Here is a 19054-nt window from a genome sequence, read left to right on the forward strand (position 1 = left end):
GCTGGGCCCACTGAAAATTCAGGTCCCACTGCAGAGCCCGCATCCGCCACCTGGCGTGATGCACCAGTAGGATGCAGGAGGCCATCAGCCCCAGAAGCCGCAGCGTCAACCTGACCGAGACCCGGGATAAAGGCTGAAACAGTGGAACTAGAGCCTGAACATCCGGGACCCGCTGTTCGGGAGGATAAACCTCGAGAACCGCTCCGATGAAAAGGAGCTTCTGAGAGGGACACAGGTGTGACTTCGGCACATTGATGGAGAACCCCAGCTGGTGCAAGAGGTTGGCCGTAGTCTGGAGGTGGCTGACGACTGTCTGGGGCGCCTTCAACAACCAGTCGTCGAGGTAGGGGAAGACTGAAACCCCTAACCTGCGCAGATGAGCTGCGACCACCGCCAACACTTTCGTGAACACCCATGGTGCGCTGGTAAGGCCAAAGGGGAGCACGGAAAACTGAAAGTGCTCGTGGCCTACCGTGAACCGTAGGTAACGCCGGTGGGCCGGCAGGACGGAGATGTGAAAATAAGCGTCCTGCAGGTCCAACGCTACCATCCAGTCTCCTGGGTCTTGGGCAGCCAAAACCTGAGCCAGAGTCAGCATTTTGAACTTCTCCTTCCGGAGGAAGCCGTTGACGTTCCGTAGGTCCAAGATAGGGCGTAGGCCCCCTTTGCCCTTCTTGGGTACCAGAAAGTAGTGGGAGTAGAAACCACACCCTACTTCTGGCCCAGGAACGCGCTCAATGGCCCCCTTGGCCAAGAGGGCCGTAACTTCCTCCTGCAGAAGTCGCAAATGATCCCCCGATACGTGGTGGAATTGCGGTGGCATGGCTGGAGGGGTCGTCTCGAAGGGGGGGGGGGAGGGGAGTATCCCCTTCGGACCATCTGCAGCACCCACCTGTCCGAAGTGACAGTGCGCCAGTGAGAGTGGTGATGGCGAACCCTGCCCCCCACTGGCGTCACATGGGCCGAAAAGCACGGACTAGGAGGGTTTTGAGGCAGATGCTGCGGGGGAAGGTGTGGACTGGCCTCGCCGTTGTCCCCGACCGCCGCCACGGCGGTTTCCACGGCCGCCACCGCGTTGGGTATTACCCTGCGGAGCGTGGCTGGCAGCATGTGTGGGTACACCCCTTCCGTGGCCACGAAAGGAGTGAAAGGCAGCCGATTGCTGGCGCGGGGCCGAGAGGCCCAAGGACTTGGCCGTAGCCCTGGAGTCCTTAAAGCGCTCAACCGCATGGTCTGCCTTGTCGCCAAAAAGGCGACGGCCATCAAACGGCATGTCCATCAGTGTGTTTTGGACATCGGCTGAAAAGTTGGCGGACCTCAACCAGGCGTGGTGTCTGACCGCCACCGTCGTTGCCATCGCTCTACCTAGTGTGTCGGTGGTGTCCAGCCCACCCCGGATAGAAAATCTGGCTGCATCCCGGCCCTCTTTAAGGGCTTGGCCGAGTTTGGCCCGTACCTCCAATGGACACTCTGGCAGCACTTCCGCAACCGTATCCCACAGAGAGTGGGTGTAGCGGCCCAAGAGGCATGCGGTGTTGGAAGACCGCAGTCCCAGACTAAGGGAGGAGAAGATCTTTTTACCGTACTGCTCGTACCTCTTGGATTCCCTGTCCGGCGGAGCCGACGGGAATGCAGTCTGGGAATTGGATGCCTGGATGACCAGGCTCTCGGGGGTGTCGTGGGTGGACAGGAAACATGGGTCGCCCGGGGCCGGGAGGTGGCGTCTGGCCACGTTCCTATCTACGGGCGAACCCATAGCGGGCCTGGACCAAGTGCCCAAAAGAACGTCGGAAACGGCCTTATTAAAGGGCAGCAGAGGCTCGGCCGAGCTTGACTGCGGTTTAAGGACCTCAGTGAGGAGGTTAGTCCGCACGGCCGCGACGGGGAGCTCAAGGCCCAAGGCCTTGGCTGCCCTCATCAGCACCACACTGTAGGTGGCCCCCGCCTACGACGCCACGGTAGGAGGTGAGACAAAACCAGTGTCCGGTGAGGTGTCCAGACCACTGGCATCCCCAAGTTCACCTGTCCAGTCCTCATGAGACTGACACTCTCTGGTCAGAGGGTCCTCAGACCCCTCCCAACCCTCCTCATCACCCATCTCCTGATAATCAGGGTTGTCAATGGATGGGTCCGGCTCATAGAAGTTAAACTCCGCAAGCGGCGTCGAATGCGGCGTCCAGCGGCGCCGCTCCGACGCCGGAGCCGGGTCGAGGGAGGCATCGGGGACGGTGCCGCCCGAGGACGGCGCCGGAGGTGACACCTGACGGACCGACGCCGGGGGGGGTCGTAAGGTCCACCGGCGACGACCCAGATCCCGAAGCGGATCCAGTGGGTTCCTGCAACGCCAAGCCCGAAGGCGGCGTTGGGACCACAGGGCCCTGCGGCGCCGGGCCGAAACACCCGACGGCGTCGGGGCCGAAGCCCCCGACCCGCTAGGAGCCCCAGACGGGTCCGCTGGGTCCGAAGGCGCCGCAGAGCCCGTCGGGAGGAGAAAGGGACCTGATGGCCATGAGGAAGAGCTTGATCTCCTCCCGCGTCTCGTCTCGCCCAGGGACCTGACGGTGTGGAGCTGGACGCGGCGTCAGCGACTCCAACGGAGCCGCGTGGGCGGTGTCACCCGAACCCCCGGCCGCGTCGCGCGAGCGTCGGGGGGGAGTCAGAAGAGCGATGACGCCTCTTCGACTTCTTGTGTTTCTTACCTGACGACGACTTCGACCCGGAGGAGTGGTGCCGACTCTCGGAGCTGTGGTGGCTCCGACCCCGCGACCTGTCCCTCGACCTCCCTTGGGACCGGGACCTCTCGCGGCGCGGGGCCGACTGCCGGAGTTAGAGTCGCCTGCGGGACCGCTCCCGTCTGGCTTTCAAAGATAGGGCCCGGCAGTCGGAGCAGGCCTTGTCGTCGTGGTCGACGCCTAGACAGAGTAGACACTGGCGGTGAGGAACCGTGACCGACATCGTGCGGTCGCAATCCTCGCAGTGCTTAAATCCAGGCATCCCTATGGCACCGATCGGAGTCGTCCGACTTCGAAAAGATGATCAAAATTATCCAAAAAGTTAGTCAAAAAGTGACTAAAGTACTGCTTTTTCCAGATCTGCGCTTGCTGGCGCGGAAAAAAGAAGAACTGACGTCAGCACGCGGAGGCGGCGTCTAAGTACTCCGACGACGTCATCACGGCGCCCACGACGGACGCAGACGACGCCTACCGACGCGCAAGGGTACTGCTACGCAAACATTTCCGGATCCAGTCTGACGCCTGGGGATATTCTAAGGTAAGGAATCTATCCCTAACGTGTCTCTTTCAGATAATAAATTACTTACCTGTAACTGCGGTTATCCAGTATTGGTATCTTTCATAGATTCACATGCCTGAATCATTCCCTGTCGTCGTGATGGGAGTCCCGTGGGACTCCCATCTTGACGACGGGGAATAATTCAGGCATGTGAATCTATGAAAAAAAAACAATACTGGATAAAGAAAAACTGACACCAGAACGGGTAGAGTGACATTTATATAAGCCCTGCACTTCATTTGTGGAGCGGAACGGCATCAGCACGGAGCACAAGATGAAACCTTTCTGCACACAGTCTGACGCCTGGGGAATATTCCAAAGGTAATGAATCTAACGCTAGAAGTCTCTATCAGTTAGTCATAAGGCATCACTTATGCTGTATTCAGGGAGTAAACATAGACAGATATATGCAGACAGAAGTAACCACCTAATGTCACAATTACAGATGTAAGACCTGAATAATGATTCCATAAAGGGCCAAGCAAAGCTTTGACAAGTTGGAAATGTCTCCTTCAAGACCTCCAGTTTGACAAAAGGCAAAATATGTATCAGACTGTAAATGATCGATTTTGATCAAACTATTAAATAAAGCAAATTGTCGAGGGATATAAGTATACCAAATGTAAATGGGAAATGAGAACTGAGCCCCCTGCAGTCTGTGAAGGGCATTCTTGAAGGGCTCTGCTTAAGCAAGCTCTTCTCTTAAGCATGGCAGACATCGTTTTGGAATTGTAAAAACTTATCAAGAAATCTAATTTCAAGCAAAAAAAATTATTTCATTCCTATAATGTTATTTATGTATGTTTAACACACCGTTGCGTGTGTATTATTCTACTGGTTATGGTTAACATGCCGTTATCTAAAAAAGCCTTTATAAATTGGTATTTTGTTTTTCATTCGAAAATATGGCTTCAGTTCTGTCACCAATATCGCTGACAGTGAGCGAAAGATAGCCGTCAATGTGGCAATACTACTAACAGGGGAAACACAAAATTTCTGTCACAGTTAAAACCATTCAAAATAGCTTTATAAATTCTGCCACAATTCTGATTTGTACATCTTGAGTCTCATTCAGGCTTCCGAATACAAATCTTTAACTTTCAGAGGGGCTTCTTTTAGCCAATCTGCTTTTTAGTGCCCCTCTTTCATTTTATTAAAGGCAACTTTAGTTGAGCAGAAAATGACTGTCAACACTTATTTACAGAAGTACAACAGAAGGATGTAGGGAGAAAAGAAAATGAAATGTCCTTAATAGCAAAATTATTCTGAAAAGGTGCCAAATAAAGTAAGCATTAATTCCTTAGAGAAATAGAAAACCATAGCAACCATCTTTCGAAATTCGTTCGAGTGGTAACTTAGGCTTCCAAATGTAGTCCATCAATCACCAGGCTACAGATTTTCTAGTAATCAACATATTTCTGTGAAGTTTCTTGATAAAAGTCCACAGTCGGATAAATAAGAAAAGATGATCAAGAAGGTAAACGAAATAAACACTGTGTGACGGACAGGAGCATTGAGGGCCCCCAAAAAATGACGTGAACTGCATGGATTCTTGGACCTTCCCTCATCCCAGAAAATAACAAGTCTTTGTTTTCCACTAAATCGATTTTTTTCCTAACTGCCGAACGAATCTAGAACATTACACAGTTAATGAGTGCAAATCCCGAAGAGCTGACTCCCATGTGGAAATGTTAAAGGGAGTCGACGGCCATCTAGAAAAGACTGCCCTTTCTTAGCGATCCTTCTAAAGGTTGGGCATCCAAAGGGGCACAATTTCTTTTCTGCCTTCAATTGATGTGGTTGATTATGGGCTTTCTGGCCCCATGTCGCGGTAATCCTCAATCTCTCGTTTGTGTTTGCGCAGGTGCTTGTATCTCTCCACGTAGGCTTTAATCAGGTTGGCGACCTTCACTGGGTTGATTTCCCCACTTTTGCTGTGGCAGATCTGAGGAGTAAACAGAGCACAATATTAGAGTCTCCTAGAGGGTGTAGAACTGTGCTCTAAAGATTATCTTGGGAAGCACAAGGCAATTAAATTGGAATGCAGACAGGGAGCTACTAATAAATTATCCTTCCTCATTGGCAAAGTGGAGTCTTAATAATACAAGGGTTCAACAAGAGAAGAGCTCTCCTTTTCCAGTGCTAAGAGCATAGTCACTACTCATTATCGTACATGGGCTTCACAGATGATCACAGGTCTAAAATTGCACTTCATTAACACCATACTGCATAGACAACAGGGCTATCCCCAACCTAGATAAATGGCCAAGTTTCAGATGCCGCTTAACACTCCTCTGCGATCCTGTGCAGCTATTTTACCAGGTCATGCCTCACAACCTCAACTCCGCACAGAGCTTAGAAGCACATTTTACATAAACCACAGAACGACAATCAATACAGGGCTTGAGACGTTCTCAAAGGTCGTCATTATGGTGAATATTTTAATTGGTAATGTAGGGATTTCAAACTGTAACATTTAGGATACACTGAGCTCCAAAACAGAACAAAAATAGTGTAGTGCTTTTTAGTGCAATTAACAAAAGTGCCTCGTTGCTTTAACGAAACCTGAAAACATGCATTTATTGACTATTCTGACCTTTGAAACAGCTTTTCGAAGAATATCTTTGTATTCATCCTTGGTAATCTCCCGACTTTGGTAAAAGGGCTTTATGGCAAGTTTCACCTCTTCAACAGCCCTTTCCTGTATATGGAGTTTTTTCAGGTACTGTCAAATAGAAGAAATATGAATTAAAACTGAAATCCAGCAAAAGTAGATTTTGCCACCCAAACATAGGGTCCCATGAGGACTAATAATGTGGCATCTCCGACAAACAGAATGTAATACGCAAAACGCAATGTCAACCATCATATTAATCAAAATAATTATCCGAGTGTCATTGGATGGGATTTGGTATGCATGCTGTGAAAGTCGCATATTCTCTTTTAATGCTTCAACATTGCACAATTTAAATTGTTCAGTAACCATGACATGTTATGATACAAAAATACCAAGACTTCAAAAGGTGCAAAACCCCCATCTAGAATTGTTTTGCTCTGGTTTTATAAATCGCATCTCATCTACAAAACCCATTGTAAACTTGCACACATCCATGTACAAAATTCCATAGGGAGTATCTTTCATCGCATAAGTACAGCAATGTAAAGAAAGGGAGGAGTTTATTATAACTGCAGCCGTCTTCTCTCTTGAAACTGCCGAAGGAGCTCATCACTTACTTCGGAAAATGTACATTTAAGAGTAGCACACAAACTGCACCTATTTTCAACATAGATACTACTCCTAGGTTACATGGAACCGGTTTATGGTGCCAGACTTGGCAATAGCTAAATGTAACGGCAAACAACAATTGTCTATGTGATTTGTGGGTTCTGATTCATTGAGAATTTGTTTCCATCATCTTACCAGGGATCCTGGGTTGGTCAGCTCCTTGGTAATGTTTTGTAAGATGCGACTTGCAGGCCCAAACCAACCTCCCAAAGACTTTAAAAAAAAAAAAATTATAGTGCATGCGAAATCACATTTGTTCTAAAAAAAAAAAAAAAACCATAATGGGCCGCCCATTAGGAATGAATATATGGGTGATATCATGGGAGCTGCAGGGGTGGTTCTCCTATATTTATACCGTGAAACATTCCTTCATCATTAACCTTATGTGGATTATATTTAACAGAACGGTTCAGACAATGTATTAATAACAGCGAGACCACTATCAAAATAGGAAAGCACCAGCAAAAACGAGCTCCTTCAGGCCAAAAGCCTTGTACCTTGGCCCCCAAAATCTCCTAAAAAAGAATGTTTTATACAATAGCCCTACTTGGAGCACACCTGGGAGAACCAGCCAGAGTGACACGGTTGGGCCAACTAGGGTGTAACTAGATAGCTGCTATAGAGCTCTTCTCGAAATTAGGAGTCTGTAAGGGCGATAGCCCATCACCATCCGCCACTTCCAAGACCTGAGTGATTAGAGATGTGGATACGTTTAAACTGCGTTTGGGGGTGTAGCATTCGTCTGGTCTTGTGAATGCCCCCAGTTTTGTCAACGCCACAAATGGGGGTGGGGGGTGGAGTCCCAGCATAAGGACCAGTCTCAGTGGCCTGGGGAAGATGAGATCACAGGCGACGGAGGGGAAGCTGATGCTCTCATCACCCTATCTTCATGGAGGAGCTGTGTAAAGGCATTTGAGAGGATATAGTGCACATTAGGGATAAAGTCTCTATAGACCTGCAGGGCATCATACAAGAAGTCACAACCCTAGGTAAAAGAGTGGAGAATCTGGAGGACCCTGGGGACATCAAAGAGAAGGAATTGGAGGCCCTGAGCCAGCAAATCCTCACATTGAGGGGACAGAATGTCGACCTACAGGCACACCTCGAAGACTTGGAGAACTGCTCTGGGCAACAACATTCACATCCAGGAGGCTCCTTGCTCGGCAGAAGCAGATAACATTAGGCTCAATGTCAAAATGATTTGTATACATCTTCTTCCTACCTTGCCAAGAGCGAACATCACTCTAGATCGGGCACAGAGTGGGAGCCCTAACCTAGAACTCTGGGGCTCTCCCGGTCATCTTTACCCATGTGCACCACGGTTCAGCAGAAAGTGGGCATCATGGAAGCAACCTGGTCGAAAGGCCCGATAGCGCTCAAAGGGAACAATATTCACTTACTCCAGGACCTCTCAATGATCACCCTGCAGAGAAGATGCTCCTCACAACCAATAATTTCGCTTATGAGATCCAGACATGTGAAATATCAATAGGGTCATCCCTTTTAACTTGGTTTTCAATCAGAAGGAAGTCAATACCAGATACACTTTGTAACTGAGGCCTAAGAGAATTTGGGGTTGGACCTGGAGGATAGGATGGAGACATCGCAGGGGCGGCCTGGAAAGAGGGGACCAAAATGGTCTAGCAGGGCGAGTGGCATGTTGCACGCTGGAAACGCAAGGCATTTAAACCATCAGCTCAAGTTATTGCCTCTGAGTGTGAAGCGGTCCTCTCAGCTAAGGTGATCCCTGTTCATCGATCATCCCCACCTCAGAGGATGGGAGCATAGTGGGAGGGTCAACAAGTGTGGGAGCAATGGGATTCCTGGAAGTACTGTGGATCCATGATCAATTTCCCCTTTTGGTTTACTTTTGTTTTCAGGCTGGGACATGGTTGGCGGTGAAAGGGGGTATGGAGGTTGAGGTTAGATGAAGGGATGTGTGAATTCTACGGTGGGTGCTTGACTTGTTTGTGCCTGGGTCGCAGTTGGGGTGAGGTGCACGTTTTGCTTTATAGGGTTGGGGTTTGGGTGGCTTCCCACGCTTCTGTCTCTGTTAGTGACATCAACCATGTGGCACACTAAAGGTGTGCTATATCCCCCTCTTTTGATGGTGCTTGTATACCAGTCAGTGGCTTCACTGTAAACCATTTCTGTTATGGTCTCCGCAATTTGGATTCTGAGCCTTAACGTGAGGGGACTTAATGTCTCGGTGAAACGTAGGGCTAAAGGGAGTCTGTGGACTAATAGGCGCAGATTTGTCTCCTTCATAAGAAATAAGAAGCATCTACTTAAAGGCAAAATGGTTTCGCAATCTCACTAATTCAGGCAACAATACACCACCTCCGATCTGAGAAAGAAGGAGGGAGTGGCTGTGCAACTTTCAGCCTTGCTTCTGGGTATGGTGGAGATCGTAGTTAGTTTGAAGGGAGGGATCTAGCACTCAGATATCGTTAGAGGTCCACACTTTCACTGTGGCCTCTATCTATGCCCCCAACGATAAAAAGGAGAGGTTTCTTGACAAGCTCATACCCTAGTGCTACAGACCGTAGTTAGGGAGGTACCAATAGGCGGAGACCTCAATACGGTGTTGGATAATATGGCAGATAGATCATGGATGAGAGCAGGCCGTTGGGGGCGCTATCCAAGGAGACTAAGGTGTACTTGGCCAACCTAGGCCTTAATGACACGTGGAGAGCTATTCATCTTCTGGAGCTTGACTTCATGTGCTTTTTCTCTGCGAATCAAACACGTCAGGATCGATTATTTCCTGGGCTCATATCACATTATAAGCAGAGTGGTGGAGCCCTGTATATGGACTAGGCCTTTGTCAGATTACGCAGCAATCTATTTGGGTATGTGGCTCTCTGACCACAGGGAGAGAGCAACTACATGACTCCTGGCTGCACAATGCCCAACATGTCGGACACACGGCCGAGGCGCAGTGCACGTTCCTCACGGCTAACAGGGAAGAAGTAGTTATTGCTTAATGGTGATACGAGTGAGAGACAGGCTGAATTGAAGGGGAAGGTCCAAGAATAGGAGTAAATACGTAAGCGTTTGCTGCTGCCTCTTCTAGAGCAACAGGACAGATTTAGTTGGGTAGTGGGCTTCAAAATAAATCTCCAGAATTCACATATTTTAAATAGATCCCTCCCACTGAAATGCGAGGAAGAATTATGGGACCATTATCCCTCAGCTAGGGAGGAAGAAATGTATTAGGTACCTCCGAGTTAACATTCACCCGTCCCTTGAGGGTACCATCAGAATAAGCTACGAGGAGGTTATAAAGGGATGATCCTCACAAATGGAACACTGGAAGCCTCTCATGGCTGGGCACATAACCACAGTTACAATGACTGCCTTACCCAGGTTTCTATATTCGGTGCAGTCTCTCCCCCAAGCAGGGCTCTCAACCGATTCAGCACATCTTCAACAATTTCATTTTGCTAGGGGACAAGAGGGCTAGACTCCCTAAAAACATTATGTACGCTCCCACATCTGAAGGAGCTCGGGTATCCCGCAAGTTATGTACTAATATCATGCCGCACAACTTTGGTACTTGGTCTAGCAGGGCAGTGCAGCCACTGGTGTTTCATCGATCAGATAATTTCAAGTGACCACATTTAAGGATCTCTGGCTTCTGAGGTGTCAGTGCTTCTGGGGCCTTTATTCTTTTCCAATTACTCAGGATACACTCTCCTCTTGCGAGTGTCATGACCTAGAAAAGGTCCATCTTCGCACATTTCTCCTATAACTCCAATTATAAGGTACTAAGGTACTAGGATTTTACTCTGTGACAGGCTCAGTTCTCAGTGTGGCAGAAGGGCTAACTGCAAAAAAGTGGGGGACTTGTTTGACATACAAAGTATTAAACGTTCAATCAAGTTAGGTGAGATTATGGCTTCCTGGGATCCGAGAGACTACATTATGCCCAGGGTCGGCATTGGTTGCTACATAGAGAGGTGTGAGCCTCTAGACCGTGGACCGCCTGTAAAGATTGGGTATTTCTTAAAAACGAAGATAAACGCCTAGTCTCCGACATGTACACAACCTTGAATTACGACCCTAATAAGGTATTTACAGCAGGACAACAGCGTGGGAGGTGGGCCATTACAATTAAGGAATATGCCCCAAATCCTAGCTTGAGTAAGGCTTAGTGCCTCTAGCACGTCAATACGGGAGACTCTTACAAAGAACACGCCAAACTGGTACCACACCCCCCCTATTAGGATCCATAGATGAAACCCTGCAAAAAGCTACCTTTGCTGGAAAAATTGCGGCAACTCTGGGTTGTTTTTATCACTTATTATGGCACTATCTCAAATTACAGAGGCATTGCACAGAAGTCCTGGATGACACAGATCGCAAGTATGGGATCAATCTGTTAAGATTTTGTGCATATGTTATTCTGGGGATGACCGATCGCCTTTCAAATTTCTTGAAATCAAAACAAGGCTACCAGATAACGCTTTTTGGCAGCTGCTAAACAAGCAATCCTGAGGGCTCTGGGTGTAGGGAGGCCCCCACCCATAGAACCTAGCTGCACCTGGGACCTGCTTGGGATGACATTTTTTTAATTAGAGTTAATGGATAGGGGTGACCGATTTGAGTCTCTCTAGAAGGCCAGCCTAAGTAAAATATTTACAGAATTTCTCTAGGCCCGAAATATTTCAGTGCCCTTCATATCACCTCAATGGCACGAAAAAGTTCCATAGTTCGGGTTCGGCAGTGATCGACCCGATAGATTTCTGATGACATCTGCTGCAGCATTACAGGTCTCCTGGGGTAGTTGGTGGAAGTTCCAAGATGAAGGGGTGGGAGGCGAGGGTGTTCAGGGAGTTGGCCACTATTGTTTTGTTGTTCATTCTTCCAGTTCAATGTTATATTGGTTATGATTTGCATATCAATTTCTTCACACAAAGGCATTCTGTTGTTTTTTTCAGCCTTCCCCTCAATCTCCCACCACACAAACCAACACACCCACCTACAGACACACACACACAGCACCTCAAAGAACTTCACTGGCTCGCCATCTACAGAGATCTTCAAACTCCTGAAACACAAACAGACAGCCTTACACAACACTGGCCCTGCATACTTCGAAAGCACCTCAGAATTCAGAAACCTTCTAGACACCTTTGCTCAGTTGGACTTGTACTCGCACACATGCCATGCATATGCAGCATTCGAGCAGGAAGAAGTGGCTTCTCCTACCTTGCTCTAAAGGGCTGAAATGACCTGCCCCTACACATCCGGGCCACCTCAAAAAGGATTACATTCTGCACAAAGCTGAAGACTTGGCTTGACATCCAGGTAAGTCTATTGATCATCCTTGGATGCTCCTGCGTTGGTGGCAGGATATCCTCCTGGGTGATAGTGCACTTTACAAATACTCATTGCATTACAAAGAACTCTGCACGCAACGCTACACGTTTGGGTCATATATTTGTCCTGCATGCCATGTTCAGGCTCCGCCAGAACACAGTAGATGCTCTGTTTGCCGTATGACAAGTGCATTACAGTCATAGCACTAAACAGTGAACGGGACATATTCTCACAGAATACCCGGTGTGTCAAAAACTAACGTTCTTTTCAGATCAGAAATGCTCTTTTGGAGACTTAGGACGGTCTTTCCCAGCATGTTTATCCGAGTTTCCATGGTAGATATGCTCAATCAGATTTAAGAATGTGGGCCTTGAAAGAAGGTCTTGGACACCTCCAACCTGCATCCACAAACTGGAAGGAATCAGAATTAGCACAGTGAGTGTGCCACAGCAGCATGAAAGACACATCTTCCTGAGCATCATGTGGCTGTCATGGGAGTTGTTAGTAAATGTTTGAAAGGTAATAAAGCTCACCTGAACGGTAGGACTTTGAGTCCGCAAAATCTGGAAGTATCAATAATATATGCTCAATATCCACTCAAGCTACAGTGCACATCAAGTTGCAAACAGTACAATAAACTAAAAGCCTCCTACGCCCCCAATTTGAAGTGTTCATAAGTCTTCATTAATAAATACAATATTACTTCTTCTTGACAACACTGAACGTAGAGCCCAGAGATTTTCAAAATAATTTTTTAAAATACATTTCATACTCTCACATCACAATGTGCTATTACATTTTATTTCAATTCACGTAAATAAAACATCAAAACACATACAGGTAGCCCTTCACCCTCCCCAACCGCATAACCATACATATAACTTCTAAACAAAAACATACTTTTTTAATATCCCTCATTAAGACAATTGGCATATTACTGAATATTGAAAAATTATGTTGTTGTTTAGAGGTTATAAGGCATAGTACAGGCTATTGAGATAATATTCTGTTGTTTAAGAGTTGCATGCATAATTATGTTATTTATGTACTTTATTAATGCATTCAATAGACATTTATATATTAATATCCGGTTTACAAAGATTGTAATTTAAGGAAATGTATGAAAACATATGTTATGCAACAAGCCTTTGGACTTAAAGAGATAAAAGGGCATTCTGATTTTGGTTTTTTAGTCATTTATATCTCCTGAGTGAAGTATGAGTGGGAGTATGATGGGAGTTATTTTCAGAGGGTGATGCATGATGGTTGGGAAAGGTTGAAGGACTACCTATATGCATTTTGATATGACTTATTTATGTGAATTGAAATAAAATGTTATGGCACCTTGTGATGTATAAGAGATCAGTAGGAAATGTATTAATAAATATGCTATTCTGAGAATTTCTGGGCTCTGCGTTCAATGTTGTTAAGATGAAGTGCTATTGTATTAACTACTGGAGACTTATGACCACTTCAGATTGGTGGGGTAGTCTACTTTTGGTTAGTGTGTTGCACTGTTTCAGCTTGTTCCGCACCCCTAATTGATGTTCAGGGGACTTTTTTTTTCATGAGTTGCAAACAGTTCCATGTCTAGATTACTCCATTTCTGAAAAATGTGAGCTGCTACTTTCTGCATGTTCCACTCGTGGTTCAATGGCCCCCATTCTTTCAGTCTTCTTAATTGGTCTACTCATACTCTGAGCCATTTACATACAACCTACTGACAGACCAAATTATCTGTATTGGCTAAATACTCCATTCTCATAGCTTTTTCGTAGAAGGCTCTCTGATCCCCTCTCTTGATGATAAAAAACCTTGTGGTGGCGTTTTGCGATAACATATGATACTTGCTTTCAGTGTCAGCCTCTGATTGTTCAAGCAAATATTTGTTAGGGTTGAGTTCCTGAGTCAACTACAAAACACTGATGGTATGCCCTCCAAGAGAGTTCCTCAACTGGAGAGAAATCTGTCATTACCATGTAATGAAGACTATGCAGTCTGAAATGTTTTTCCATCAAGTTCAAGAGGGAGGGGACAATAAAATTGGTTCCACTGAAGTTGATGGTTTCATTGTAGCAGTTTCACCTAAAAGGCAGTATGAGGGTCCAGAAAGTTACAGGATGTCATCAGAACTCTGTCACAATACGGAGATGGCCAGATGCTGTTGATTTGGTAGAAACAGCTAAACTGCATGTTGTATGTGCCATATCAGTTACACTGTAGTTTAGAGGGTAGGCAAAGGGTTAATGAGAAATTATGTCTAGGACAACTCCTATGAACAGTAGTCTTGGATCCATTACCAGATAAAATCACTTTCAGCTAATTTTAAAATCTGTATCATGCAAAAGGATGATTATAAATGGTGAGCGCTGTATTTAAAGCTGGGAAATATGGGCTTCCGATGGCTGTTATCTAAGCAGACCGAGATATACAGAGCCCGGAGTAGATAGGCAAAGATTCCGCTTTTTGTACTCAAATCTGAGAGTTTAGGATGCAGTCAGAGAAGAGCATGAAGATGATACGGACTACAGCATTTTCTACTACCCAAGCTGGTTTTCTGTATCGGCTGCAGTACTGTTGGCGAGTTGGTTACTCCTGCTGGACAGATGACTACAGCCTCAAAACACACTATACTGCTGATCAATCTCCTAATACTCCAGAAGTGGCTCTACTGGCTTATTCCAGAGAATAATAAGCTTTCTTGCCTCAAAGTAATTCATCTTCATAGGGTAAGTCAAGCCACTGTTTGGACTTCCCCATAAAACCTGAAAATCTTAAGCAAGCATGTCATCTGATGGCCCATGTAAAGGACAAAAGTGCCCACAGTATTAAAACTATTCTTGATGGACCTACCTTGCAGCATCCAACCCATCCTATAAAAAAGACAATTAAAATTGAAGAAACCTGGCATCTACACTGGTATATTAAAAATGTCAGGGATGGCCCTTTCTCATACTGTACCTTCCTAAAAGGCATGCAGTATTACAGCTATCAGTGCTAATATTAAAGACACCTAATGTCTGAGTGCTTCAGTTACGTGTACAGAAGAGCTATAATGAAAGTGTTTTCTCTGAAGAAGATAAACACCAGAAACTAAAATAGGATTAGATGACAGAAACAAAGGGCTGATGGCAGTGATCTATGCTTTCTCAATGTGTGTTTAGACACCATTGGAGTTGACTGGGTCATTCATTAGGCAGGTGTTCTGAATACCACACATTTGCCACAATAAAAGTAGGAATACATCAAATGTCTGTTTGAGGGGCAGCATTTATGTGAATATGTAAGCTTTAGATTAGACAGTATGGAGGAGAATGGCTAACCTTTACATCTCTTTTACAATTACCACAGTAAAATTAACTTGCTATGCTGAAGGTGGGCTTTCTAGTGTAATGTATTGTATTTAGGAACGGTTCAGAGGATACTAGCATTTTGAAGGTCCAAGTACTGGTCATAACTGGAATACTCAAGAGGCAAAGAACTGTCCATCTCACTGTAATCATTATCCTTGTTCTGATCCTTTTTTGAGGAAACCAAAGGGGGGAAACAGTGAAAAATATGGTTAAAGTTCCAGGCGTGATTTTGTGCTTCAATATCTGGGATATAAAAGGCATGTAATAATCAGTCAATTTTCTTAATAGTTTAAGCAAAACAAAAAAAACACACACACACATTATATATATATATATATATATATATATATATATATATATATACAATAATAATAATTATAACTAATATAAGCCTCCCTGCTCTTATCAAGGGACTTTGCTGCTGAAGATGATGTTCATGAATCCTGACTTGGTGCTTTCCGCATCACGTCTGTTATCATGGATGTGAAGTCCATAACAGACTGTTTTCTTTGGCCTAGAGCCAGTCAAAATCAGGGTCAAAACACTGGTGTCACCCCAAATTAAACCAGTCTGAAGATGCTGTGGACATTACAACTACGCTCAAAGGAGCACCTGAAGATAAAAGGCGTAGGTGCTTTGACATGAGCCAGTATGCTCAGTGTGGAAAGCTTAGATTTGCTCATCGTAAGCACCAGAGGAGGGAACATAACTGTATAGGTTTGATTTCCTATAATATTAGTATAGATTAAGAACACAAATTTCAACCCTGTCTGGACCTGCTTCTGTGGTTTTTCTTTCTTTTTAGAAAGGTGACCAATTGGTGTGGTTCATAAAGTACCACTGAGGCCTTCAAAATGACATGAAACAAACGTACCCTAGTCGGATATAAATACACATTGCTTATTATAACTGCCAGCACATGGACATTTTCTAGTGCTTCTATGATTGGTTTCTAATTTCTACTTTAATGAAGCTTCAATGTAACACAACACAACCACTATCTTCAAGAAAGTATTCATCAAATATCAATGTTCTCCCCTCTTTTGTTGCCCAATTCCATCCTTTCAAAAAAGTGCACATATTTAAAAAGTGAATACAAAATCACTTAAGATTCAAAACCCAACAGTTGATTACATTTTCAGTTTCCCTTTTTCGTTGAATTGTCTTAAACAATCCATGTAAATAATGTTCCTGATGAGGGCAAGGAAACAATCAGCAATTCGGTATTTGAAACTGTGTAGTGCATATGTATACCTCATTGTGAGATTTACTCCAATATGTGTTCTAACCCGCTCATCACATGATGATGATGTATTTCGCTCTACCGAATCTTCCATCCAACTATCTTTGATCAAAAGCAGGAAATAAGCTCAATTTATTTTTGTTTCAGATCTGTGAAGAATGGCGTTTCCCGGACAATGATTCAACAAATTATTTTCCTCAGTCATCTATACCTACAAACCGTAATGCGGTGGCCTCTACTGTGGCTCCATGAATGAAGATGTTAGGCAGACTGACAGTCACTAAATCACAAGCAGGCTGTGTCGTGTTGATCAGAAGAAAGAAGAAAATCAGACTCTGAGCGTCAGGACAAGGGCATTCGGATGCTGAAAACCAGCACACGCTCGTCACTTGCAGGCTCCTGTGTCATCTAATGTGAAACCCAGAACATCGCATGGAGACGTATTGAAGCTCAACTGCTGCAATGAGGTTTGCATGGATTTTAGGCAGATCTGAAACAAAATTAAACCAGCTACATCTTGTAACCAAAGACAGTCCTGAGGAGGCCCTCCATAACATAACCCCCTCCAGGGGAGGAATAAACGCTTCCACATGATGTCACCCACCAGGACTGCAACAAGAAGCCCGGAGGAGGAATAGCTATCATCCACTAGGAGACCATCCTATGCACCACCACTACAGATTCCTCCACCCCAGCCATGGAAGACCTTAACTTCAGGCTTTAAACAGACAGACCATCAGGGGTACCCTCGCCTACTTCCCACCAGCCTCCTGTGACCTCGCCTCAGTTTCTTCAATACAATCGCCGACTTAATCGCCCCCCTTGTCATAGACTCTAATGACTAAATATTCTTCGGAGATCTCAACGACACCTCCAACCTCCTCGACATCATGAACAACATCTGTCTCACCTAACTCGTCCAAAACCTCAAGCACACAGTTGGACACACACTGGACCCAATCTACTCCTCCAGTGATCATGTCAAATACAGCCACATCACTAAACTCACATGGACCGACCACTCCATGATCACCTGCCCAGGGCTCCCAACACGCAGCCCAGCACCACCCACCACAGCTGGGACAAAGTCTCTAAGACCCAATGCATCAATGTCGAACTCCATCCACCTAGACTCCTCCAGCAACCTGGAACAGAACATCAGGAATTTCAACATCTGGCTCATAAACTGCACTTAAAACAAAGAAGGTCCACCATACAGGCTAGCTGATACACAGAGGACCTCAGGACACAAAAAGCCACTGGAAAGAAAATGTCACTAGGAAAGACACCACCAACAGGACCTCTTTCAAGACTGACCTCAACCTCTACCACTGGCAGCTACGGGAAATGAAGAGGAATGCCTTTGCTGCGCTCATCGAATCTAGCTCTAACAGCAAAGAACTCTTCCACTCATCAGGGAATTCTCCAGCCAGTTAGCGAACAGCATCACCCCACACAGGAACTCTGACAACCTCACCAACTTCTTCCCCAACAAGATCACCACAATCTACAAGAACTTCGTATTCCAGGCCAAGCCTACCAACTTCCACAACCAACGCACTTTCCCCGCTACTAGCAGACACTAGACTGTCAACATGGAGCCAACTCATCCCACACTACACCACCTCCATCATGAGCTCTGTGCACTCAGGGGCGCCCACCGACCAATGCCCCCACCTAATCTTCAACCTGTGAGTCCCCAGGATCAGCCTCAAACTCACCACTCTGTTCAACACCTCGATAACCACAGACGCCTTTCCTGAAAAGTGGAAACACACCGAGGCCAAGGCCCTACTCAAGAAATCATCACCCGACCCCAGCAACCTCAACAACTACCGACCTATCTACCTGCTCACTTTTCCAGCCAAAGTCCTAGAGAAAGCCATCAACCAACAACTCACCAAACATCTGGAACAGAACCATCTGCTAGACATCTGCCAATCCGGCTTGCGCACTAATCACTGCACCAATACAGCCCTGATTGCAGCCACCAAAGGCATCCAAGCCCTCCTCGACTGGGGAGAGACTGCGGCCCTGATCCACCTCGACCTCAAGCAGCATTTGACACCATCTGTCACCACACACTGATTGCCAGGCTGCAAAACCTCAGCATCCAAGGAAAAGCCCTACCAGTTGATCGCTTCCTTCCTCACTGGAAGAACATTGAAGGTCCACCTGCTACCATTCATCTCTGAACCCAAAGAAATCATCTGTGGAGTACCCCAAGGCTCATCACTAAGCCCTGCCTTCTTGAACACCTACATGACTCCTCTGCCCACCATTGTTAGATCCATGGACTCAACATCATATCATAAGCCGATAGACCTCAACTCATCCACTCCCTCTCGGAAGACCCCAATACCACTAAAACCAACTTAATCAAGAGCATGACCAGCGTCGCCAACTGAAGGAGGACAGCTGCCTGAAACTCAACACAGACAAACCATATCTACTGATCTTCTGCAACACGACCTCACCCTTGGATGCCTCCTGGAGGCCCATGGATCTAGGACCAACACCCACCCCTTCCGACCACGCCAGAAACCTCAGCGCCAT

General features: G+C 46.1%; 1 protein-coding gene across 2 annotated transcripts in view; it reads right to left on the reverse strand.

Annotated features, from left to right (window-relative positions):
• Positions 1 to 4300: 4300 nt before the first annotated feature.
• PHRF1 (PHD and ring finger domains 1) overlaps positions 4301 to 19054 on the reverse strand; it is a 429596-nt gene continuing 414842 nt past the window's right edge. For both annotated transcript variants that reach the window (XM_078682828.1, XM_078682827.1), the window contains 2 exons: positions 5888 to 6016; positions 4301 to 5236 (listed from right to left, as the gene is read on the reverse strand). In XM_078682828.1, the coding sequence (XP_078538954.1) occupies positions 5096 to 5236; positions 5888 to 6016 (270 nt within the window). In that variant the 3' untranslated portion in view covers positions 4301 to 5095. The remainder of the gene's footprint in view (positions 5237 to 5887; positions 6017 to 19054) is intronic.

Source organism: Lissotriton helveticus, chromosome 3_1 (assembly GCF_964261635.1).
Source record: "Lissotriton helveticus chromosome 3_1, aLisHel1.1, whole genome shotgun sequence".
In the NCBI taxonomy this organism is placed as follows: Eukaryota; Metazoa; Chordata; class Amphibia; order Caudata; family Salamandridae; genus Lissotriton; species Lissotriton helveticus.